The sequence below is a fragment of the Phyllostomus hastatus genome, unplaced genomic scaffold (genome assembly GCF_019186645.2).
Source record: "Phyllostomus hastatus isolate PE091 unplaced genomic scaffold, TTU_PhHast_1.1 phas_contig_29, whole genome shotgun sequence".
NCBI lineage: Eukaryota > Metazoa > Chordata > Mammalia > Chiroptera > Phyllostomidae > Phyllostomus > Phyllostomus hastatus.
This window is the reverse complement of record NW_025333835.1, coordinates 28,212,714-28,233,007: the sequence shown is the minus strand read 5'-3', so window position 1 is coordinate 28,233,007 and position 20,294 is coordinate 28,212,714. Positions and strand designations below refer to the sequence as shown.

The window sequence follows — 20,294 nt, the reverse complement described above, 5'->3', positions numbered from 1 at the left end:
GCACTGAATGAGACCATGCTTTTATTTAACAAACATCTTTTTTTGGTAGCTTCCTACGTATAAAGCACCCTACAGAGTGGTCAATTTCCCTGCTCTCAAAAGGCTTTCAGCACAAATAGATATAGAACAGAGAAAAGTGCGATGAAGAAAGATAAAAGAGTCAGGGGATGTGGAGTGATGGGGTAGCGAAAGTGTTGTATATAGACTGGCCCGGGAAGGCCTCTCTGTGAGGGAGAATTTGAGCCAAGGCCTGGAGGACATGAGCCACAAGAACACACATGGAAGAGCGTGTGAACACAGGCAGGGTCAGCATCGTGGTCGTGTTTAATTCTTGAAACTGGACAAGGTCGCCAAGGGTGTCAGTGTGCGTAGAGACGGGAGGTGGGCCGAGTGTTGGACCCTGGGCCCTGCCATGTTTGTAGATGTTAAGAATATGAGAAGAAAACAGCAAAGGGGTGTGGGGAGAACTGGCCAGGGAGAAAAGAACTATAAAAGTGTGGTATTAAGGAACAATAGTGTTTCAAGCAGGAATTGGCCATGCCAAATGCTACTGATAGATCAAATGAAACAGGATTGGCAGGTTACCATGGTATGGGTGCTATTATGGTGGTCATTTGCCACCCAGAGAAGGGCATTTTTGGTAGCACAGTAGTGCAAAAACTTTACAGGAGTAGATTTAAGTAGATTTAAGATAAAACAGGAGGCAGTGATGTTGAGATGCTCTCTGCAGGGAAGAGGGAAGTGAGGACCGCGTAGCTCCCTGCAGGTTGACAGGTTCAGGAAGGGTACTAGAACAGTTAGATATGACGATGGGAATGACATCCAGCAAAGAGGCTGAATTAGATGGTGCAGGAAGTCAGGACTGTGAACCAGGACGCCTGGCTCTGTAAGCCCTCCCCCTGCTACACTGCCTCCTAGTGGCTCCTTGGGCAGCTCCAACGTCTCAGTGGAGGGTAGTACTCATGTAATTAAAACAAGGCTGGTTAACACTGTTTTATCATACTCAGCTGCTTTGGGGGCAGCGAGAGAATACACAGAGAATTGGCTTTCAGTAAGTTTATGATTCATCCAAGTGAGTACAACAGAAGAATAACAGCAAGGGAGGGTAGGGATACACATGGAGTGATTACAGTGAGGGACCGTGAGATCTAAGATGGACATGGAGGGACATGAGGATATGGCGGGGGTGGGGAGTGAGGAAGGGAGGAACTGTGAAGAGATAGTAAGCTCAACGGATTGGTGGTTGGGGTAGGCTTGAGGAATTTCTAGAATCAGAAAACTGGAGGGAGGGAGCTAGACAGACAGAAAATGAGAGCCAGAGAGAAGCTTTGAAATTGAAGTGTTGTGCTGTGCTGTATGTGGTCACGTACAAGGGCAAGGCCTATGGGCGGCTCCGGGACGGTGAAGCTCACTGGAGAGGTCAGGAAAGTGAGAGGCTGGCGTGGGGAGAGGTCCTCTCCCTAGATTTGGAAGTCACCGAGCATTATGACCAGGGGCGTGTTGTCAGAGACCACGAGCCTGGTGCCAACATCTTCAGAGAGTGAAGGTGAGTGACTCAGAGGCCTTCAGACAACTCCAGGGAGGAAGAGAGGCTCTGATGGCATGGCTCGAGGAAGATGAGGAGTGTGGAGGAGGGGTGCGAGTTAAAATTGATAGGAAAAGGCGATGAGGAGCAAGCAGAACCCTGTGATATGAGGGGTTAGGAGAAGGACAGCCCTCACCCAGAGGAAGGCTGGGGGAGCAGGGGCCCTGGGGAGCACCCAACAAAGGGAGAGACCAGTTGGTCAGAGACGAGGTTGAAGAGCAGCCAGTCTTGATGATAACGGATGACACATGCAGGGAAGCACTGTGGGGAGTGTAAGGGGTCTGGATGATGTTAAGTGATACACAGTTTTGTGGGGATGGTCCAGGTGATGAAAAATGATCACTGTGGTTCCCATGGGGATCCCTGGCTGTAGGGTGGAAAATATAGCTGAATTGGTCCTGAGGCCTTCTTGGCAGAGTGTGGTAGTGAGACTCCAGGGGATGGGCAGTAGCGCAGCAGAGAATGGAGCGTGGCGGCTCTCTGACTCTTGCATTCACGCGGCCCTGAAGCCGGGAGGAGGCCACACAAAGCATGAGGATGCTGTCTGGCTCACTGTAAGTGCTCAGGAAGTGTCCAGTGCTGTGGCGGGGGTTTCCCCACCTGAACCCAGTTTTCCGCCTGTGCCAAACTACTCGCACATCCTACCTGTGGTGCTCCCAACCATCACCACCTTCTGGCTCCTCTCTGGAGCACTGCCTTCTCCCTGTTACCTGGACACGTCCTCCTGGCCCTTCCAACTTTGGCTTGGGTGTTACCCTCTCCAGGGGTACCCACAGCTGTGGGGGACACATCATCCCTGTGTTTCTGCATAGCACACCCTCCTCATGGAATGTATCACACTATTCTGGATGACACATAATTTTCTGTCTCCACACTGGACTAAGCTCTCCTAGAAGGAGAGTTAAATCTCAAGTAAGCAGCACTGTGTATGATGTGGGTGTCCAATAAAGATGCATGAAATGAATGAAAGGAGTGATCAGATGAATTTCTGTTTGACGAAGAAGGAATTGTGTACTAAAGAGGAGCCTGAAACTTCCAAAATGTCAAGTTTCGCCGTGCCACGGGAGAAGTCCGTTGGTCGCTGCACTACCAACTGCCTAGTAGGTGCCAGGTGCTCAGGTGGGTTACTGCGTTACATGATATGCCTAGAAAAATGGTTTACAAAAAAATGATCTTCTCATTCTGGCTCAGAGTTAGACTTTACAATTAGATAGTAATTTATTTTGTTGCCATCATCTTCTCTTCTTAAAACATATCCCTTTTTGGGAGATAATGGTATATCACTCATATGATAATGTCTTTATTGTATCTGTGTGGATTAGCTGATCGCATGTTTTCCTCCCAGGGGTAAAGGAAATGGGTGAGGAGGTGGTCGGTCCCAGGTCATACTAGACCTGCACAGGGCCCTGGGCATCTCAGAGCAGGCACAGAGGCGTAACAAGACGAAAAGGAGGATTAAAAAAGGATGATGCCAAACTGTGCTTACGCCAGACTCCCACCGAGGAAAAGTTACATTTCTTCCAGTTTGGCATGGCTAAGGGCTCAAAAAGACCAGTAAATACCGACTGGGCGTGTCTGGGAGGAAGATGGGGCGAGAAGTGGATTTGAGCACTAAGTGCAGTGATTGTTTGGAGCGCGCCCAGGAAAGAAAAGGTGGGCGTGTGGTTGTCAAGGCCAAGAAAAGCAGAGAAGTGTATCTGTTTCCGAGGGTAATGCATTTACGCCCCTGCTGGGCAGGGGCCAGGCGATGCCACATTCACTTCAATTCACCTCAAAGGAGGTTTCATTTGCCTGTCTGCAACGACAGCCACAGATGACAGAACCCAAGCCCTCGGGGCGATGAGAGAAATCATTCACGCCATGCCAGGAGCTCGATGTGGTGCCAAGTGGGGGATTAAAATGCAAGAGCGAAGCAGGAAGCTGTGGCCCGGAATGTTTTGAAGAAAAGGAAACAAGAGACATTCATGTGGAATGATCCTGTCTGAATGCCACTTTGAGATGCAATGTTTAAGCTTGGATAAACTGACCCCAGCTCTCCCCTTTGTCCTTCCCTCAATCTCACAGACCTTTGCAGGACCAATGCCAGCACGTTAGTAGCCACGGTTGTAAAGAATAACTTTCAGGGGTAAAAGGGCAGTGCTCACAAGCAACATATGAAAACGTGCAGAAGGTATCTCAAGGGCCAGAGCTAATAGTGATAACACTGTAAAGCTGTTCATATTGCTTCATTTTCATGTGCTACTGTAGGCATCACTTCTTTTCATTTGGTTTCATTCACTGAGCTCTGTGAATTCAAACTGACTTCGTGAAGAATATTTCTGTTATTGCAACACAGATCTAGGCTGACATGAGAATAACTGACTCTACTATATAATCATTAGTTTCTTCTTCACTTTCCATTGTGCTTAGCTTTTGTATCCCACAGATTTTATTTTTTTATTCCAACAATGACAAAGGAGTTGGAACTCATGTTTACTGCGTTCCGGCAACACGCCAGTTTTTAATAACGTAGGCTTCCACATCCATCCATCCATACATACATCTATCCTGTGGAGTGTGCGTCGCCATCATTATTATTATTACTGTTATTATTCACTGAGTCTCAAACATGTTGAGTAATATGCCCTGGATCACATGGCTAGTCCTTGGCTCAGCCAGGGTTTCAATTTAGTCTTTCTGCCATCATTCCCATGCCATTTTCCTCTCTGTCACACTGTATCCAACCAATACTCTTCCTGGTGTTTCCAATGAAAACCTAATAGCAACAGATGGTCTTGCGTTATCACTTCTCTGACCAAGGGAGGTGCCGTCAGCTCAACAATCCCTATTCCACAACTGCCCCCGTTACACTGTTAGGACCCACCGCTGTGCAGGAGGTCAAACTGCTGTTTCCAAACAAGATGGAGCCCATGCTGTCAGAGAGCTTGCACTGGGCAAGGCACATGTTCAAAAGAATGACTGCCACAGACCTCTCACTTTCCAGCAGCCAGTGGCCATTTACATAGGTCATGACAGTGCAATGGAGCACGCAGTGGGCAGAATTCCAGAGACCCGGCTGCAGGCTAGCTCTGCCACCAACCTTCAGGTTGGGCCCAGAAAGAGCACTGGTTCTCTCTGGACCTCTGCTTATTTATACATAGAAGGAAAAAATCAGTCCAGACCTGTGGCTTCAAACCACTGCGTATTATAGACAAGCAGAGTAATCGTAAGGAATCCTCAGTTCCAGAGCACCCCAAATGCACACTCTAGACTATGCGCCTTGCACATTCATACACTACACGTCCCATATGTATGTAGGTGCTGTTGTGGTTAATAAAATCATAATCAGTATAATTGATGCTGGATCTATAAGAACATAAATAAACTAGCTCGTCAGTAGACACAAAGAGACACACATTTTAAAGTACTGGTGAATTCCTCGCATCCTTTGGTCTTTAGATGTTTTTTCAAAGACATACTAAGAATAATCCAACTATTATCAGGTGAAATTGTAAACATTTTCAGCATTAAAAATGAGTCTACTCGACATGAATCATAGACCTACATGTAAAACATACAACAATAAAACTTTTAGAAGAAAAAGATTCATGAACGTGGGGTAGGCAGGGTTCTTACATACAACACCAACAGCACAACTCATGTTTTAAAAAACATGATATATTGGGCTTAATTAAATTTAAAAACCTTTGCTTTACAAAAAAAATTAAGAGGATAAAAATACAAGCCATACACTGTGAAAAAAAATATTTGCCAATCACATATTTGACAAAGAACTTGTAAACAGAACATATTTTTTAAAAAACCCTTAAACATAACCAGTAAGTTTAAGGACTGATCAAAAAAACTGACATCAAGCAAAAAGGAAAAAGGACTCGTGGACCTGGACAACAGTGTGGGGGTTGCAGTGGGTGGGGAGGGACCTATAAGGGGGATAAATGGTAATGGAAAAAAGTACAATAAAAAATAAATTAAATAATAGGTACATGACTTGAAGAGATATTTCACCAAAGATATATATATGACAAATAAGCATATGAAAAGATGTTCAACATCATTAGTCTTAAGGAAAATGCAAATTTAAACCATGATGAGATATATTGCACCCTTATTTGAATGGCTAAAATATGTTTTTTAAACTGACGGTATTAAGTGATGTTAAGAAAGTGAAAAAACTTGAGTTCTCATTCATAGCTGGTGGGAATGCAAAGTGGTACACCCACTTTAAAAAATGTTCGGCAGTTTCTCACTATATGACCTAGCAATTTCACTTGTAGGCATTTAAGAGAAATAAGTACATATGTTCATATGAAAACCTATATGTGAACATTTAAAGCATTAAATGTTGGAAACAAAAGATATGTATTTCAACTAGCAAACAGATACATGGATTTTGTTATCTCCACTCAGTGGAATACTACTCAGTAGTGAAAAGGGATGACCTATCATCCATGCAACAGCATGAATGAATCTCACATGAAACACATGCAGTGAAAGGAGCCAGGTTCAAAAGGCTCTGTCTGCATATTGTGTGATCTGCTTACATGATATTCTGCACACCTCTGAGAGAGAGAAGTGCCCCCAGTTTGCCGTGTATGAGCAGAGTCCTAAGTAAAATATTAGACCTTGCACCCCAACCTAGTAGCCCCACGGTCATGGAAGCACAGCCCCTCTGTCACACTATGCCCCTATCACCCACACAACACCACACCCAGGCTTCCCCGCCTCCCGGACTCTACTTGCTCCAAAGCCTCTCCTCTCCACAAAATCCGAACCACCATTCCCTCAGTTTGCTCCAACTCCACCCAGTTTTAGCAGCAATGAGACCTGATTTATGTCAGTGACACTAAGATTTGGATGACCACAGACAGCCCTTTAGCCTGTCAGCTGTCCACGCTATTAACTGAGGGGAGATGCATAATCTCTAGCTGGTAGACTTTCACGCAATACTACTGAATGGTGAAATTTTTCTAATCTCACCTTTTTCTCATTTTTCTAATTTTTTCTCACCTTTCTCTAAATTTTTTCTCATCAAAGAGCTTGGTTTTTATGGCTGGAGCAGAGGGAGCTGCAGCTTAAAGGCTCGTGTTTTGGGCAGAGAGCTCGCCCCAAGGTATCCCGATTCTCACGGCTGCCTGTTTGCTCCTACTTCTGAACCTGAAGGTTCCCTCCTTTGTCATACTTCACGGAGCTCCCCTGGCAACGGCAGAGGCAGCAAGGGCTCCATGGGAGGGAGGGGCAGTGGGAATCTGGATGAAGGGGAAACAGGGTTGTTTTTCGATTGTTGTTGCTGTTTGAACATACAAGTTCCTTACAGCTAGTGTGAGGGGGTCAGGCTGGCAGTGTTGACCCCATGGGACTGGGGAAAAGGTAGCTGACTGCTGAAGGTTCAGCCCTCCATGACCACACTGTGAACTAATTTCCTCCTTGTTTTAGTTGAACAATACTTTTCTAAAACAATAAACCTTTACTCAAGATAAAGTTTTATTTACTCTGAATGTTTAGAATGGGCATTCTAAGCATTCTGTTAAGATTGTAAAACCACTGAACTTAGACCTTTCACTGGGTCTATTAGAATCTTAATTTTTACAAAACAGAATCTAGCTAATATAAAGAACAGTTTTGTTGGGGGAGAAATAAAATATATTGTTTTTATTTAGAATAATAGCAAACTTTGTAGAGGGTTTGGTACCAATAGAGTTAAAAAAAATCACAGCATAATTAGAAAGGTTACATTTTACCATTTATAGTTACAGACAGAAAAATAGAAGTGTAGTGCAAGGTTGCCATGGCAACTCACTTCTCAATCAGGATTTTTCTTTCAAAATCTACCAATCAGCTAGCTGACAGTGAAAATCCACTGAAGGAGAAGAGGCTGAAACAAATATGGATGAGAAATTATGAAAGAACATAGCAAGCAAGCACCTCAACTATATGGTAATTTTTCTAGGTGTGTTTCCACAATTTTAACTTTATCAGATATTACATATTCTGTTCTCTGTCTTTGAAAATGATTCCAGAAAAAAAAACATCTTGTTTTGTTGTTACTAGTGGCAGTGTCTTCATTATTAATCCTGAATCATTAAAATGGGTAATAATCATAAACATTCATATTGCCTATTAAGCAATACCTTAATTTGGCTTCTGTGAGTTTCTTAAATGAGCTTCACTTGCTATTTAATCCATGTGAATCTCTAAGCCACCTACATGCAGAGTCAGAAGCACTGACTTTACTATAAACAGAACACGAATATTGAATGGTACGTTCTGAAATCAGAAGCAGTTTCAGCCTCAGCCTCCTAGAAATCTTGTTTCTGTATGCCATTGTGATGCACCTGAACATTTCTCATGCCTGGCACCTATTCTCTGCTCTGTTGGTCCAAGCCTGGAAAATATTATCATTCTTGAAGGACTCAAAGGTGAGAAAAGGTTTAAGAACGTGAAAATTATGACATACACTAATAATCGGCGGCAAATGGTTTTGTGTCTGACTTTTTAATATCTTCAAAAAAAGAAGTGGAAAGGGAAAAACTTTCACTGGCTCTGACCTTCTAATAATTTTCTATAATGATTATATTTGTATTTTATTTTATATATATATATATATATTTCACAATCTTCAGCACATAGTTGGAGTTCAAATTACATAACAGCAAAGCACTAACTCTTAAAACAGAAACAATGTTCTGAAAAGGTACCAATGCTTATCACAAATGCATACATCACCCATAATTTCTTATACTAAATAACATTTTTTCACATGACATGACATTTGGAATTACTGGATTTCTCGCTATCACTGAACACAACTGATAGAGGTGAAGGTGAAGAAGGCGTCCTGGAGAGAAAGCCCACAGTTCTACACGCGCGAACAGACACACGCTGCATGCGCGCACACACTGCACACTCTCTGACATCGGAACTGCTGTTCCTTCTCCCCTTTCTGTTTGGAATGGCTGCCTCCTCACGAGTCTCCCCCTTTGACTCTACTGTCCCTCAGACACACCCTCCTCCACTGCCTCCCTCTCCATGCTGCCACATATTCTGTGGCTGTCTCGCCCTTTGTGTTTTATCATGCCCCCCAAAATCACTCATCAAGGACAGCCTTCACGTTTACCTCAAATTGCACTCCCGACAGACCCTGAGTTGCTTGAAATAGGGACTGGGTCTCACACATCCATGTATTCCTGGATTCTGCAAGGGGCTTCCCTAGCACATAGTCAGAGTGGAAGGAGTGTTTTTGGGAGGAGAGGGAGAAGGAGAGAGCCGTGTTTAAACAGTGGCTATAACTTAAGCCCGTAGAATACAGCCTAACTACAAAGAGACAAAGAGACAATACCCTAACTAGAAGGGTTGAGAGAAAATGCTTACCTTGAAATATTAATAAGAAATATTTAAATTAATTAATCGATATGTATTTATCAACAAATTACTATGGACAAATTTGCTGATAATCCAAGGGATTGTAAGATGATGCTGTCTATGAGTATATCCCAACAGTAAGTAATGTTTTAAGGCCGTGAACAATGAATCGCCAAGTGAGGATTGCAGATAATAAGCTTTTGAGTTGACGACAAAGACAAGCCCTTGGGCTGAGAAATCTCAATGGAGGAAGTAAGGCCCATAACAGACTTTGAAGAGCGGGCTGGTTTTGGATGTAGAATGCATCTACACACGCTGCCTCCACCCTCCCTCCTTCTCACTGCGCCTCACCTTGACCACATTGCCGCACTAGGTGAGGTCTCCTTTTCTGGTTCCTCCTCTACCACCTCAGGTGTACAGACACATCAACGTCCAACTTTCATTCTCTTCTGGTTTAATCTTTTCTCCATAGGTAACCTCACTCTGAGGATGCCGTATTTAAATTTGGGAACTCGTTCACAAATCAGGCTCTCCGTCCAATCTCTTATCTGAGCATCTCCCTCATTTCTCACTGCTTGGAAATTACCTCTGCAAATGTATCCTTTCAGTATGCAAGGCTCTGCCTGCTCAAACCAATGCACATTCATTCAGCCTCATGAGACCAATTACGTACTTCTCATGATGCTCCCACTTCTTCCTCCACTGATTGGTGGCATCACTATGCTTAACATAATCGAGGGACTGAAAACCCAGCATGTGTGATTTCTCTTCTCCCTGCCTCCCCCACCCCACCTCTTGCAGGGACTTTTCCTCCCAAATTCCTCATTAGAAGCTTTTCTCACCACATCAGAGCTCCCAGAAAATGTTCATGATTTTCTCATGATCCCACAGTTAACCTTGGTTACAATTACTTGTGCAACTACCTTATCCAACTTTGGGGGCAGTAAAAGACCCTTTGGAGTTCTCTGACCCAGGAACACCCCCACCCCCCATGCTGCCAAGTGGCATGTAAGCCTCATCTCTGATCCCCCCCGTCCCTTAGGAGTTCCCTGTCCTCCTCTCCTTCTGGGTGGTGGCCCCTTTGGAAAGTCTCATGCTGTTAGTGACTTCCTCCCCATTAAAACCTGCCAAAGCACCGTCCAAATGAAGCCTGCAGTGCTACTGCCACCAGGGGGCCACATCTTTTCCTTGGTCGGCACATCTCTGGACTCTACAACCATTGGGTAAGGGGAGCATGGGAGACAGAGGGAAACATCAATAACAGTTTTCACGTTTTATGTGTGTGTAGCTGGATGAAATACATATATATTCTATATATATAGAAATAAAGGTATGATATTGTGGGTTCTTCTGTTGATAAAAAAGCTTGAGACTTTTTGGGTGCAGCTTACATTAAACCTGTAATAGATTTTAATGCCAACCCAACACCAACAGAAGTCTTCAGTCCAAATACAACTAAATTTGATTGTTCCACACTATAGAAGTCAAGACAGAAACAGTGGGGAGATGGGATGGTCCATGGTTTCGAAGGCCACAGAGAGGTCAAGGGTTAAAAATTCAAAAAAAATTTCAGTAAAAATACTCATTCCTGCAACGAGTGGGAAGTCTGGTGGTCTTCCCAAACATGCTGCATGGACACAGGTGTGTGGGAGAAATCTCTGAGAAAGATGATGGGATGGAAAAAATAAAGGTTCACAAGTGAAGAACAGAAAAGAGAGCAGCGAGAGTGTCAGTATTAAGGGAAAATTCCTTTGCAGAAGAGAGGAGGGGAGAGAAAGGGGAGAAGGAAACCAGTGTAACAGTAAATGATGAAGGGAAATAAAGTTAGCATTGAGCTGTTATTCAAAATCATATTTTTATCTGTTTTTGACCTATTTCCATTTTCTCTGGGCTCTTGTGGGGACAAAAATCTCTTTTGGAAGCTTTTGCTTCCTTTCATCATTTAATAATTGCTTCTATTTTTCAGCTTTTACTAAAAAGTGCTTTCTCAGCCCTGGGAATGCACTGGCACTAAAGGTGAGAAACAGAAGCTGTCCTCTGAGCTCTCCTGGAGAAAAGCACTTTAGAAATCAAAGACATCTCTATATTGCTATCATTCTCTTCTTCCCTCCAAAGCTTGGGATGACATTAGCTCTGATCCTCGCCGAGAAATCTTTCCGTTTAACCATTGTATTTACAATCTGTGCCTTATGAAAGGAATGGATATCTAAATTGATCAACCCAGTCCAATAATCTTCTCTTTTCCTTAGTTCTGGTGTGATGGATCTGAGCCAGGAATCAGAAATGGGAGCGTTGTAACTCATTTCATCCTCCATGTAAATTACAGCCAGCAATGCATTAATTGTGAGGGCAGAGAGCCAAGAACTGTCAGTTCTGTGCGGAGATCCACAGCCTGAATGGGCTCTGAAAACATGCTATGTTAGCTCCTGAATAATCCCTCCATATTTTTACACAGTTATATAACCAGTTGCTTATTATAACGATCATTTATGATAATACTGGAATACTGAATAGAAGACAAAAATAAAAAGTCATTTTCAAAATAAGTATTTTGATATACATTTCTAAGTACCAGTTGTTGTCTATCAAGACAAAATTAGGTGGGTCTTCTAATGTTCAGGACACAATCGCAACTAGCAAAACTCCTACTAGACATTTTTCCCACTTAAGTAGCTCTGTGAAAGGTGTCACTCATAGAGAAATATCTAAACACAGCTAGAGGGGAAAAAAGGTTTTAAACTAGAAATACAATCTGTACTCGGCAGTTCATATAATTGGAAGTCACCTACTGACAAGCAGGTTTAAAAAGAAAATGTTTTAACAGAAGGTGGATATGATTCCAAGCTCTGATTATTCAACATGTTCAATAATTTTATGTATTAATAGATATAAATAACACACACACACACACACACGCACATAGATGCAACAACATGTGTGAAAAAAGCAGCTTGAGCTCTTTGTGTCTATTTATGGACTGAAGTTTATGTCCTTAGAAATCCAACCTAAATTATAATAAAAGACATTTATTTCCAAATATCTCTATTATTTGGAAATAAAAGAGGTATTAGAAGCCTGCATAGCAGATAAAACTTTTAAGAAATAAAACATTCTAATATTAAACATACACATCATTTAATAACTCTCTTTTCTAGTTGTTGAATTGGGAAAATAAGTCCCCCTGGAACATAAAAATACTCGGTAAAGATATTCTAGGGGTGGATGGTATACATGAAAACAATTTTTGGGTACCCTAAGGCCAAACCAGATAGGAGACCTTTCTCCTCCACGCGAGGAGGGCAGAGATTACCGGGTGCTCCACACTGGCCCCTGCGTCTCTGAAGGCGGGAGTGTGGACGCCCTGTTTTGCTCACAGACGCATCCCAAGACCCTAGAACCATATCTGGCACACAGTGACCACTCACTAAATACTTACTGAATTGTTGCTGGCATTCCTATAGGGAAGTTGTGGAACAAGGCAGCCCCAACATGGTCTATAATTTTAGTTTCATTATTGCTCTCAACAAACAAAAACTAAAAATAGAAAGCACCCATGTATCACTTAGGGTTTATAGAGAACTTGGCCCACATGCTCCCCCCCTTCCCCCCCCCCCACATAGTCCCCTGGGGGTCCCTGCGGACTGGAGGCTGCTGTGAGCCAGGAGCCCACCTTGGAGCGCTGCCTGGCGCTTGACTGTTCTCTCCTCTGCCACTCTTAGGGATTCAGTTGTGTCCCCCAAAATTCGTATGTTGAAGCCCTGGTGCACAGTGCTGCAGATTGTGACCCTACTTGGAAATAGGCTCATCGCGGATGTAATTAGCTGAGTTAGGATTAGACGCTACTGGACTAGAAGGGGCCCGGTGTCTGATGAGACCGTGTCCCTACACGCACACAGGGAGAACACCATGGGAACCGAAGGCAGGGATCGGGAAGACAGTGATGCAAACCAGGGGATGGCGAAGATCGTCAGGAAACCACCTGGCACAGGGGAGAGCACTGAACAGATCCTCTCCGGGGGGCCTGAGAAGGAAGCAACCCTGCGGACCCTTTGAACTTGGACTTCCAGCCTCTGGGACTCTGAGACAGTGAGTTTCCGTCAAGCCACCCAGATGGTGGCCCTTCGTTCCCTCAGCCCTTCGTGAACGAATACGGCTACCGACTGACCCCTTGCAGCTCGACAGGTTTCCTACCAGAGGCCCTTGTGCCCTGGCCTGGCTCCCGATGGCTGGCTGGTTCGGCGCTCCGAGTTCCCAAAATTGCCTCCAATTAATTCCGAAGCAGCCACAATTAGACATTGTCAATAACTAACACACTGTCCCATCAGATTACCGTATATGGCAACTACCCCCGGCCCCTTCCCCTTACCTTCTGCTCGCCCCGGTGCTGGGAGCCGCGCTGTACCCCGGAGGGGGCGGAGGAAACCAGGACTGCCTGTGAAGGAAGCGCACGGGTGTGAGCGAGGCGCCCGAAAGGCCCGATCCCGCCCACGTGTCTTCGGGAAAGGTGGAAATAGAGAGACTATGCAGGCAACGAGGTGACTTTTCCACAAGACCTCGGGAGTAAAAATAAAAGCTGTTTCATAAATGCAGTAGCAAGACACAGTCCTACGTGCCAGGAGATCTGCTCCCCTATGGAAACTCCTTTCCCCATTTTCTTCAACACTCAACAGTGTGGACGTTTCTTTGAAAAGAAAGCTGAAGGAAATCTAGAAAATAATATTCTAAAGTCTAGATGGTAAGTCCATGGGTATTTATCATAAACATGCCTCATTTTCTCTCTATTTGCTGCATATCTGAAATATTTCATAACAAAAATAACAATCTGAGGCTCTACTCAAAGTATGGTTTAAAACAACCTGTGTGAAAGAGAACTCCAACAAGAATGTTGAAAACATACATGAACGCCACAGCATTGCTAACCTCAATCTTATATGTGTGTATGTTTATATACAAATACATATATGCGTATATCTAATTGGAAAGATATTTTCACGTGACGAGAGCATAATTTCAGTCAGAGCTAAGGGCTCCATCAAGAAGACTAAGACGCGAACCGAACACGCAGATGTTCTGAGAAGGGCAGCCGGGCCTGGAGAAGAAAGACAAGGCTGGGAGAGGAGGACGGAGCACTGGCTTTAAGTTCTCGGAGCACCAGGCAGAGTCAGGATGGCAGAGCAGGTGAACTCCGGGTTCGCCTCCTCCCACAAACACAGGAAAACTTCAGCTGAGTTACAGAACACCCTCAGTGAGAACCAGCTGAAGACTCGCCGGACAGAATCCCTGTAATGAAGGATGTAGCCACGTCGAGACAGGGAAGAGGGGCAGAGAATGGTCCAGGCAAGGCAGGTACCGCACCCAAGATTAATAAACGGAAGGAATATCTTGGCCTTGAAATTGGCCCTGGGAGGTGCAATGGGTCTGAGCCCCACATTGGGCTTTTCAGCTTGAGGAACCTGTGCTGGGAGCAACGTCCTCATAACATCTGGCAGGGGTTCCATCTGGGAGAGAAAAAGATCTGTGGGAGACTGAGACCCTGGCCTTAAAGGGCACATGTGCAAACTCACCAGCTCCAGGTTCCAGCCCAGAGACCTCAGTTAGAGAACTGCCTTGGTCACATGGGGGAAGAATGAAGTTGACTAATTCTAGGACGAGGGCAGAGATTGTTGGGAACTCTCTCAAGGGAAGGAAGTGCTGGCAGGTTCTTCCTGTTGAGCTCCCCTCCTACCCAGCTGTCCCTGAACGGGTGGGTGCAAAACCTGTCCCTCTCCATGAACCCAGCTAATACCGTTGTCCCAGTCCCCAGCAATCCCCTGAGATCTGGCCCTGCCCAACCCAGTCACCCAGCCAGCGCCCCTTCCAGAGGCGCAGGCCCCTTACACAAGCAGCAGCCGGCCTCTGCTTACACTGCAGACTCTTCCAAACGCCCTCAAGCTCCACACAAGTGCCGGCTGCTGTCTCAGCTTGCCTGATAGCTCCTACCAAGCAGCCCCAAGACCCACACAAATGGTGGCTGGCCTCTGCCAGCCCCAGAGCCGCTCCCAAGGTGCTCCCTTGTGCACTGTTCATGGAAATGTAAAGTGGTGCGGCCGCTATAGGGGACAGTATGGAGGTTCCCCCAAAATTTAAAATATAACTACCATGTGACCCAACAACCCCACCTCTGGGCATTTATCTGATGAAATTGAAAACATCAATTCAAAAAGATAGAGGCACCCCTCTATTCATTGCACCATTATTTACCACAGCCAACATACTGAAGCAAGCTAGGTGTCCACTGATAGATGAGTGGATAAAGATGTGGTGTATATATACAGGAACACTACTCAGCCATAAAAAGAATGAAATTTTGCCATTTGCAACAACATGGGAGAGCCTACACAGTATTATGCTAAGGGAAATTAAGTCAGAGAAAGACAAATACCACATGATTCCACTTATGTGTGGAATCTAAAAAACAAAACAAACAAACAAAACAACACAAAAACAAACTCATAGATACAGAAAGCAAGCTGATGGTTGTCAGATGGGGGGGGGGGGAGTATGAACAAAAACGGTGAAGGAGATTAGGAAGTTCAAAGTGCCCGTTGTAACAAGCAAAATAGAGTCAGGCTCACAGGTTGAGAGTGGGCTGACAGCTGTCGGGGAGGGGGGTGAATTAGAAGGTAGTGGGTAAAGGGATTGAATAAAAGGAAAAAGAGAAAACCCTTCATGGACATGGTCAAGAGTGTGGGGATTGCTGGGGGGAGGGGAGGGGAGGGGGAGGAGGGGGAGGAGGGCATCGGGGGACACATGGTGATGGATGCAGACTTGACTTGCGGTGGAGACCACGCACTGCAGTGACAGATCACCTGCTGTGGAGCGGTGCATCTGGAACCTGTACACTTTTGTTAATGAGTGTCACCCCGTACTGTAAAAGGAAAACTCACACTGTAAAAAGGAAAAATAAACTACCAGCAATAAAGTTCATCATAGGGTTGTAATGTACAGCACAGGTAAGACAGTCACTAACACTGTAATAACTATGCACGGTGCCAGGTGGGTAGCAGACCAACCACGGTAATCACTTTGTAAGGTATGTAAGTGTCAAACCACTGTGCTGTACACCCAAAACTAGTATAATATTGCACATCAATAAATAAGTAATAAATAAGTAAGTAAATAAGTAATAAATAAGTAAGTAATAAATAAGTAAGTAAATAAATAAATTCTGCTGCAGAAAAACAAGTTAATGGCATGAAAAATCACAGTGGAGGCTCCAGTGTCATACAGGTACATCAGCAGTTTCCAGTGCTGGGTCACCGAGGGGTCTGCAGGAAACATCCAATTAGATGTCCATTTTTCCTCTCCAAGTCCTATCTGTTTCCTTCATTCCTCTTCAAAACACCCTTAAGTGGATATATATTCATGAGGTCACAGTTAAACAAACAAACAAACAAACAAACAAACAAACCAAAAAACCCAACAGAGAAAAGAAGAAAGACTTGGAACAATGAGAGTTTTCTTTTATTATCCAATAGTCAGGCTCCCTTTTCACATGATTTTAAATACCCATCATTATCAAGAGAAAAATGAAGCCATGTGTCTGATAAGAAGATTCACTGTACAGAATAATATTCCACATTGCCAAGACTTCTGGCTGAGACAGCAAAAGCGACTGAATAAAATAATTGACTTTCCGCCGTGATGAAAGATGGCTTCAATGTTGTAGCACAAGCACTGGTTTGGAGTGGGGAGGACCCTGACTTTCTGGTATTTACAGTGGGAAAAACAACTGCCAGCCTGTCTTTTAGGAAAGGAATGCACGGTTCAATCGGCTCGGCTTGCCCTTAGCAACCGGCAGCTAAGTGGGAACTTGAAAAGTCTGTAGCATGTCGTGAAAAGGGAGCCGCGAATGACACCCAGGTCTGCAGCCAGCGCTGAAAGCTGAACCTCAGAAGTTTCGGGACTGGGGATTTCCCCTCCTTCTTTGTCATCCATGGACATCCAGCCCTGTCACAAAGTGCCTTGGTCAGGAAAAAGGGCTCATGGACATGGACAACAGTGTGGTGACTGCTGGTGGGGGGAGGCTATAAGGGTTCTAAATGGTAATGGGAAAAATTACAGTAAAGACTTTTTTTAAAAGTACCTTGGTCTGGAAGCAGAGAAGGCCCACTCATAAGAGAAGACCTGTTCTCTAAGTATTTCTTGTGTTATTAAAAAGGAAGTACTACAAACAAAATTAAACAAAATTCTTGAAGAAGCTGTATTCTCTGAAGCACTACAGGACTAGACAAAGATGAAATGGGAGAAAATCAAAGTGGATTTCACCTTGATTTAAGTCGTAGATGCTCCCCATGAGAGTTAGCCAGAGGCGCATCACAGAGCTGCGAGTCTACTGCTAGGCCCTGTGGTCCTGGATTATGCCTGGGCTGTCAGAGGGAAGACTGTTAAGCCGGGTGTGAGATTGAACTCACTGACTTTAAATTTCCCCTCCTACCTTAGAAATCTGTTTCTAACAAGCAAAAGGTGAGGGCAATGTGAATTTGGGGTCCAAGAGAAAGATGATCCCATTTTCTGAGACTCTGCAGATACACATGGAATTCCAACCACAGGGCAAAGGGACTCAGCCTTTTTTCTCCAGGAGGACAATGGCAGCACCATGGCCATCAGTTATTCCATCAACAAACACTGAGCACCACCTACCCTAGACCTGGCACAGTCCCAGCTGCAGGCAGAGAAAATAGGCAACTGCTGAAAGCACTGAGGTTCACAAATGCTTGTCTTCCATGAGCGTCATGATGCCCTAGCAATGCGTTCTCTTCAATGAGCAAAAATTCCTTTCACCATCACATTCAGTCTCGAAGAACATTCTGCCACCACCGGCCTAGCTATAGATTCTCTGTGCTTGCTGGATAAACAGACTCAGCATGGACAGAATGAGGGAGGCTGCGCAGGAGAAGTTGGAGGAGGCAATAATCACACAAGCACAGATCAGTGTCTCCAGATATGGTCTTTGCCTCTCTCCTTGGAAGAAGGGTCCACCCAATCCACAGAGCAGAGGAGGCGGCCACAATGCAGGCTGGTTTCAGGGGCAACCTATGGCCACGCCGGTCACTATTTCAGGGTAAGACATTCGCTGTAGTAGGACTCTATTAAAATGTGTTACGTGAATATCGGGGCTCTATCATCAAATCATTACTTAGATATTCAAGACCCTGAGGAAACTGGAAGAAAGAGCAAGTATTTGTGAAGGAGATTGGGGGTGGGTTGGGGGGGAGACTGAAGTTTGAGGACAACAGATCTCACAGGCCTTGGGTCCCTGAGAAGGGAAGGAGGGAACAGGGAGGAAGCGCAGAGCAACTTCTGAATGCAGCCTGGAGCCTCGGTGGACGATCTGGTTCAGGAACTAACAAAGAAGAATCCCCAGCAGAGTATCAGCAAGAGGCTGACACCATGAACCCATCATACCTCTTCTTCTTCACCGGCGCTGTAGCAGAGCTGGGAGCCGGGGTGCTGGTGGTGCTCGCACCCAGAAAACCTCCGGGCTGCCTGTTAACCACCAGAACAACAGCTATATTACATTACTAAAACATTCCCATTCCACCCCACTGTTAAAGGTCACGTGATCTCTTCACGCTCCTATCTGCTCTCCATCCACCACAGAATGTTTCTCTTGAAGATGGAAGAACAAACCACAAAAAGTTCTTCCTCAGTTTACCCATTTTATAAACTGGCAGGCTATCATCTACATAACTAAAACCAAAGGAACTGAATGAAGATATCATTTATTTTACCAATCTGGATTCCAGTGTGTCTGAAATCCAGACTGATCAATTTAGGTGTGCTATGGAGATATATATACACACACACACACATTTACACACACACACACACATATACATATACATACACACATATTTTATGTATACATATATTTTAATCCTCTAATTATATTGCAGCTAAAAATTATATTGCAATAATTTTTGCATTAAAAGCATTAATTTGTTTAAGAAAACATCTAAAAAACATGCCACTTTAAATCTCTATTTAGTATTTCTTAACATGCACAAACTCTCAAAAAAATGGAAATGACCCAGGCCTGTTTCAACTACTGAAAGTTTCAGTCCAGTGCAAAAACTATTCTACATGTAAATACAAATTTAAAACTAATCAAGTTTTCAAAAATCAACCTAGTTTGGGTAGGTTGTAAGTGCCAGTAGTACGTTCCCAGGAAAATACACGTCATCCAAATAGATCGTTAGCAAGCCCATGATTTCGTGACTCGGTTGAGTTGCAGGTGTGACAGGGGTTCGGGGAGGCATGTGAAAAGCAGGAAGAATGAGTTGATTGCATAGGACTAAGAAAAAATAAAAAAGGTTCTGTGGGGAAAGAAACAAAAAATCTAGACTTAAAAAAAGAAAAAAGTTATACTTTGATGTTTAGTGAGAGCAGAGGTCAACGAACTTTCATCAAAGTTCACACAGTAATATTTGAATATATAAACCATTTTAGTTTCTTTCCACTACTTCCCTCTGCCTAAGCGATAGGGGCGTGGCTACATCACAGTGAAACTTCGGCCTGAGGGCAGTATACCCTGGCTTTTCTTAAATGCATACAAAGAAATACACTTTACTCTTAAAATGTAACTTCAGTTAGAAAAGTACATACATTTTTGTTGCTTCTGGTGATCTAAATGTGGACATGTGCCTGGTAAGAAAAAAAAGGCAAAAAAATGAGCAGCAATGAAAAATTAATACTTGCATCTATTTGAAATTGTCCATGAATTTAGGATTCTGATTATTAAGGTTTTAGACATTATCTGAGAGAACAAAAAGGAAAGCATCAGTGTTTGAATAAATTTGGTAACATGATTTCGTAATCTTTTTGTGTCTTATACTAGATTGCGAAGGGAATCATTTTCTTTCAGAAAATTCAGTATTTTTTCAGTAATTTTGTTTAGCAATAAGAATAAGAAATTGACATTTACATGTATCTGGTAATCTTTCTATCAGGATACCTTAAATAGAAACATAAATGTAGTTAGAAAACAAATAAACAAACAAACAAAAAATGATGGCCTGAAGCAATAAGTTCTCTTGATTTTTAAGCCAGGCAGCAAGATTTTACTTTTCTCTAACCATGAGCAGGGGTAAAAGATTTTACTCCAAACTTTTTGTGTGAAAAAAAAAATAGAGGATAAGAATTAACTGAAAGATATTAAGTAGGACTAAAGAATAGCAAGTAAATAAGTACTGCTTAGAAAAATATTGAACTTGAGCCTTTCCCAAAGTTAGTGAATACTGGTACCTGTTGGTTGGTTGGTTATCCAAGGCCTTATACGATTTAGCAGCATCGTGTCTGTCTGAGATCC

General features: G+C 43.7%; 1 protein-coding gene across 1 annotated transcript in view; it reads right to left on the bottom strand.

Moving 5' to 3' along the window:
- Positions 1–20,294, bottom strand: part of SCEL (sciellin) — a 101,117-nt gene that overhangs the window by 50,079 nt on the left and 30,744 nt on the right. Inside the window, exons 5-8 of the mRNA XM_045839253.1 lie at positions 20,231–20,293; positions 19,592–19,630; positions 18,392–18,472; positions 13,311–13,376 (exon numbers count right to left, since the gene is read on the bottom strand). Coding sequence (XP_045695209.1) covers positions 13,311–13,376; positions 18,392–18,472; positions 19,592–19,630; positions 20,231–20,293 — 249 coding nt within the window. The remainder of the gene's footprint in view (positions 1–13,310; positions 13,377–18,391; positions 18,473–19,591; positions 19,631–20,230; position 20,294) is intronic.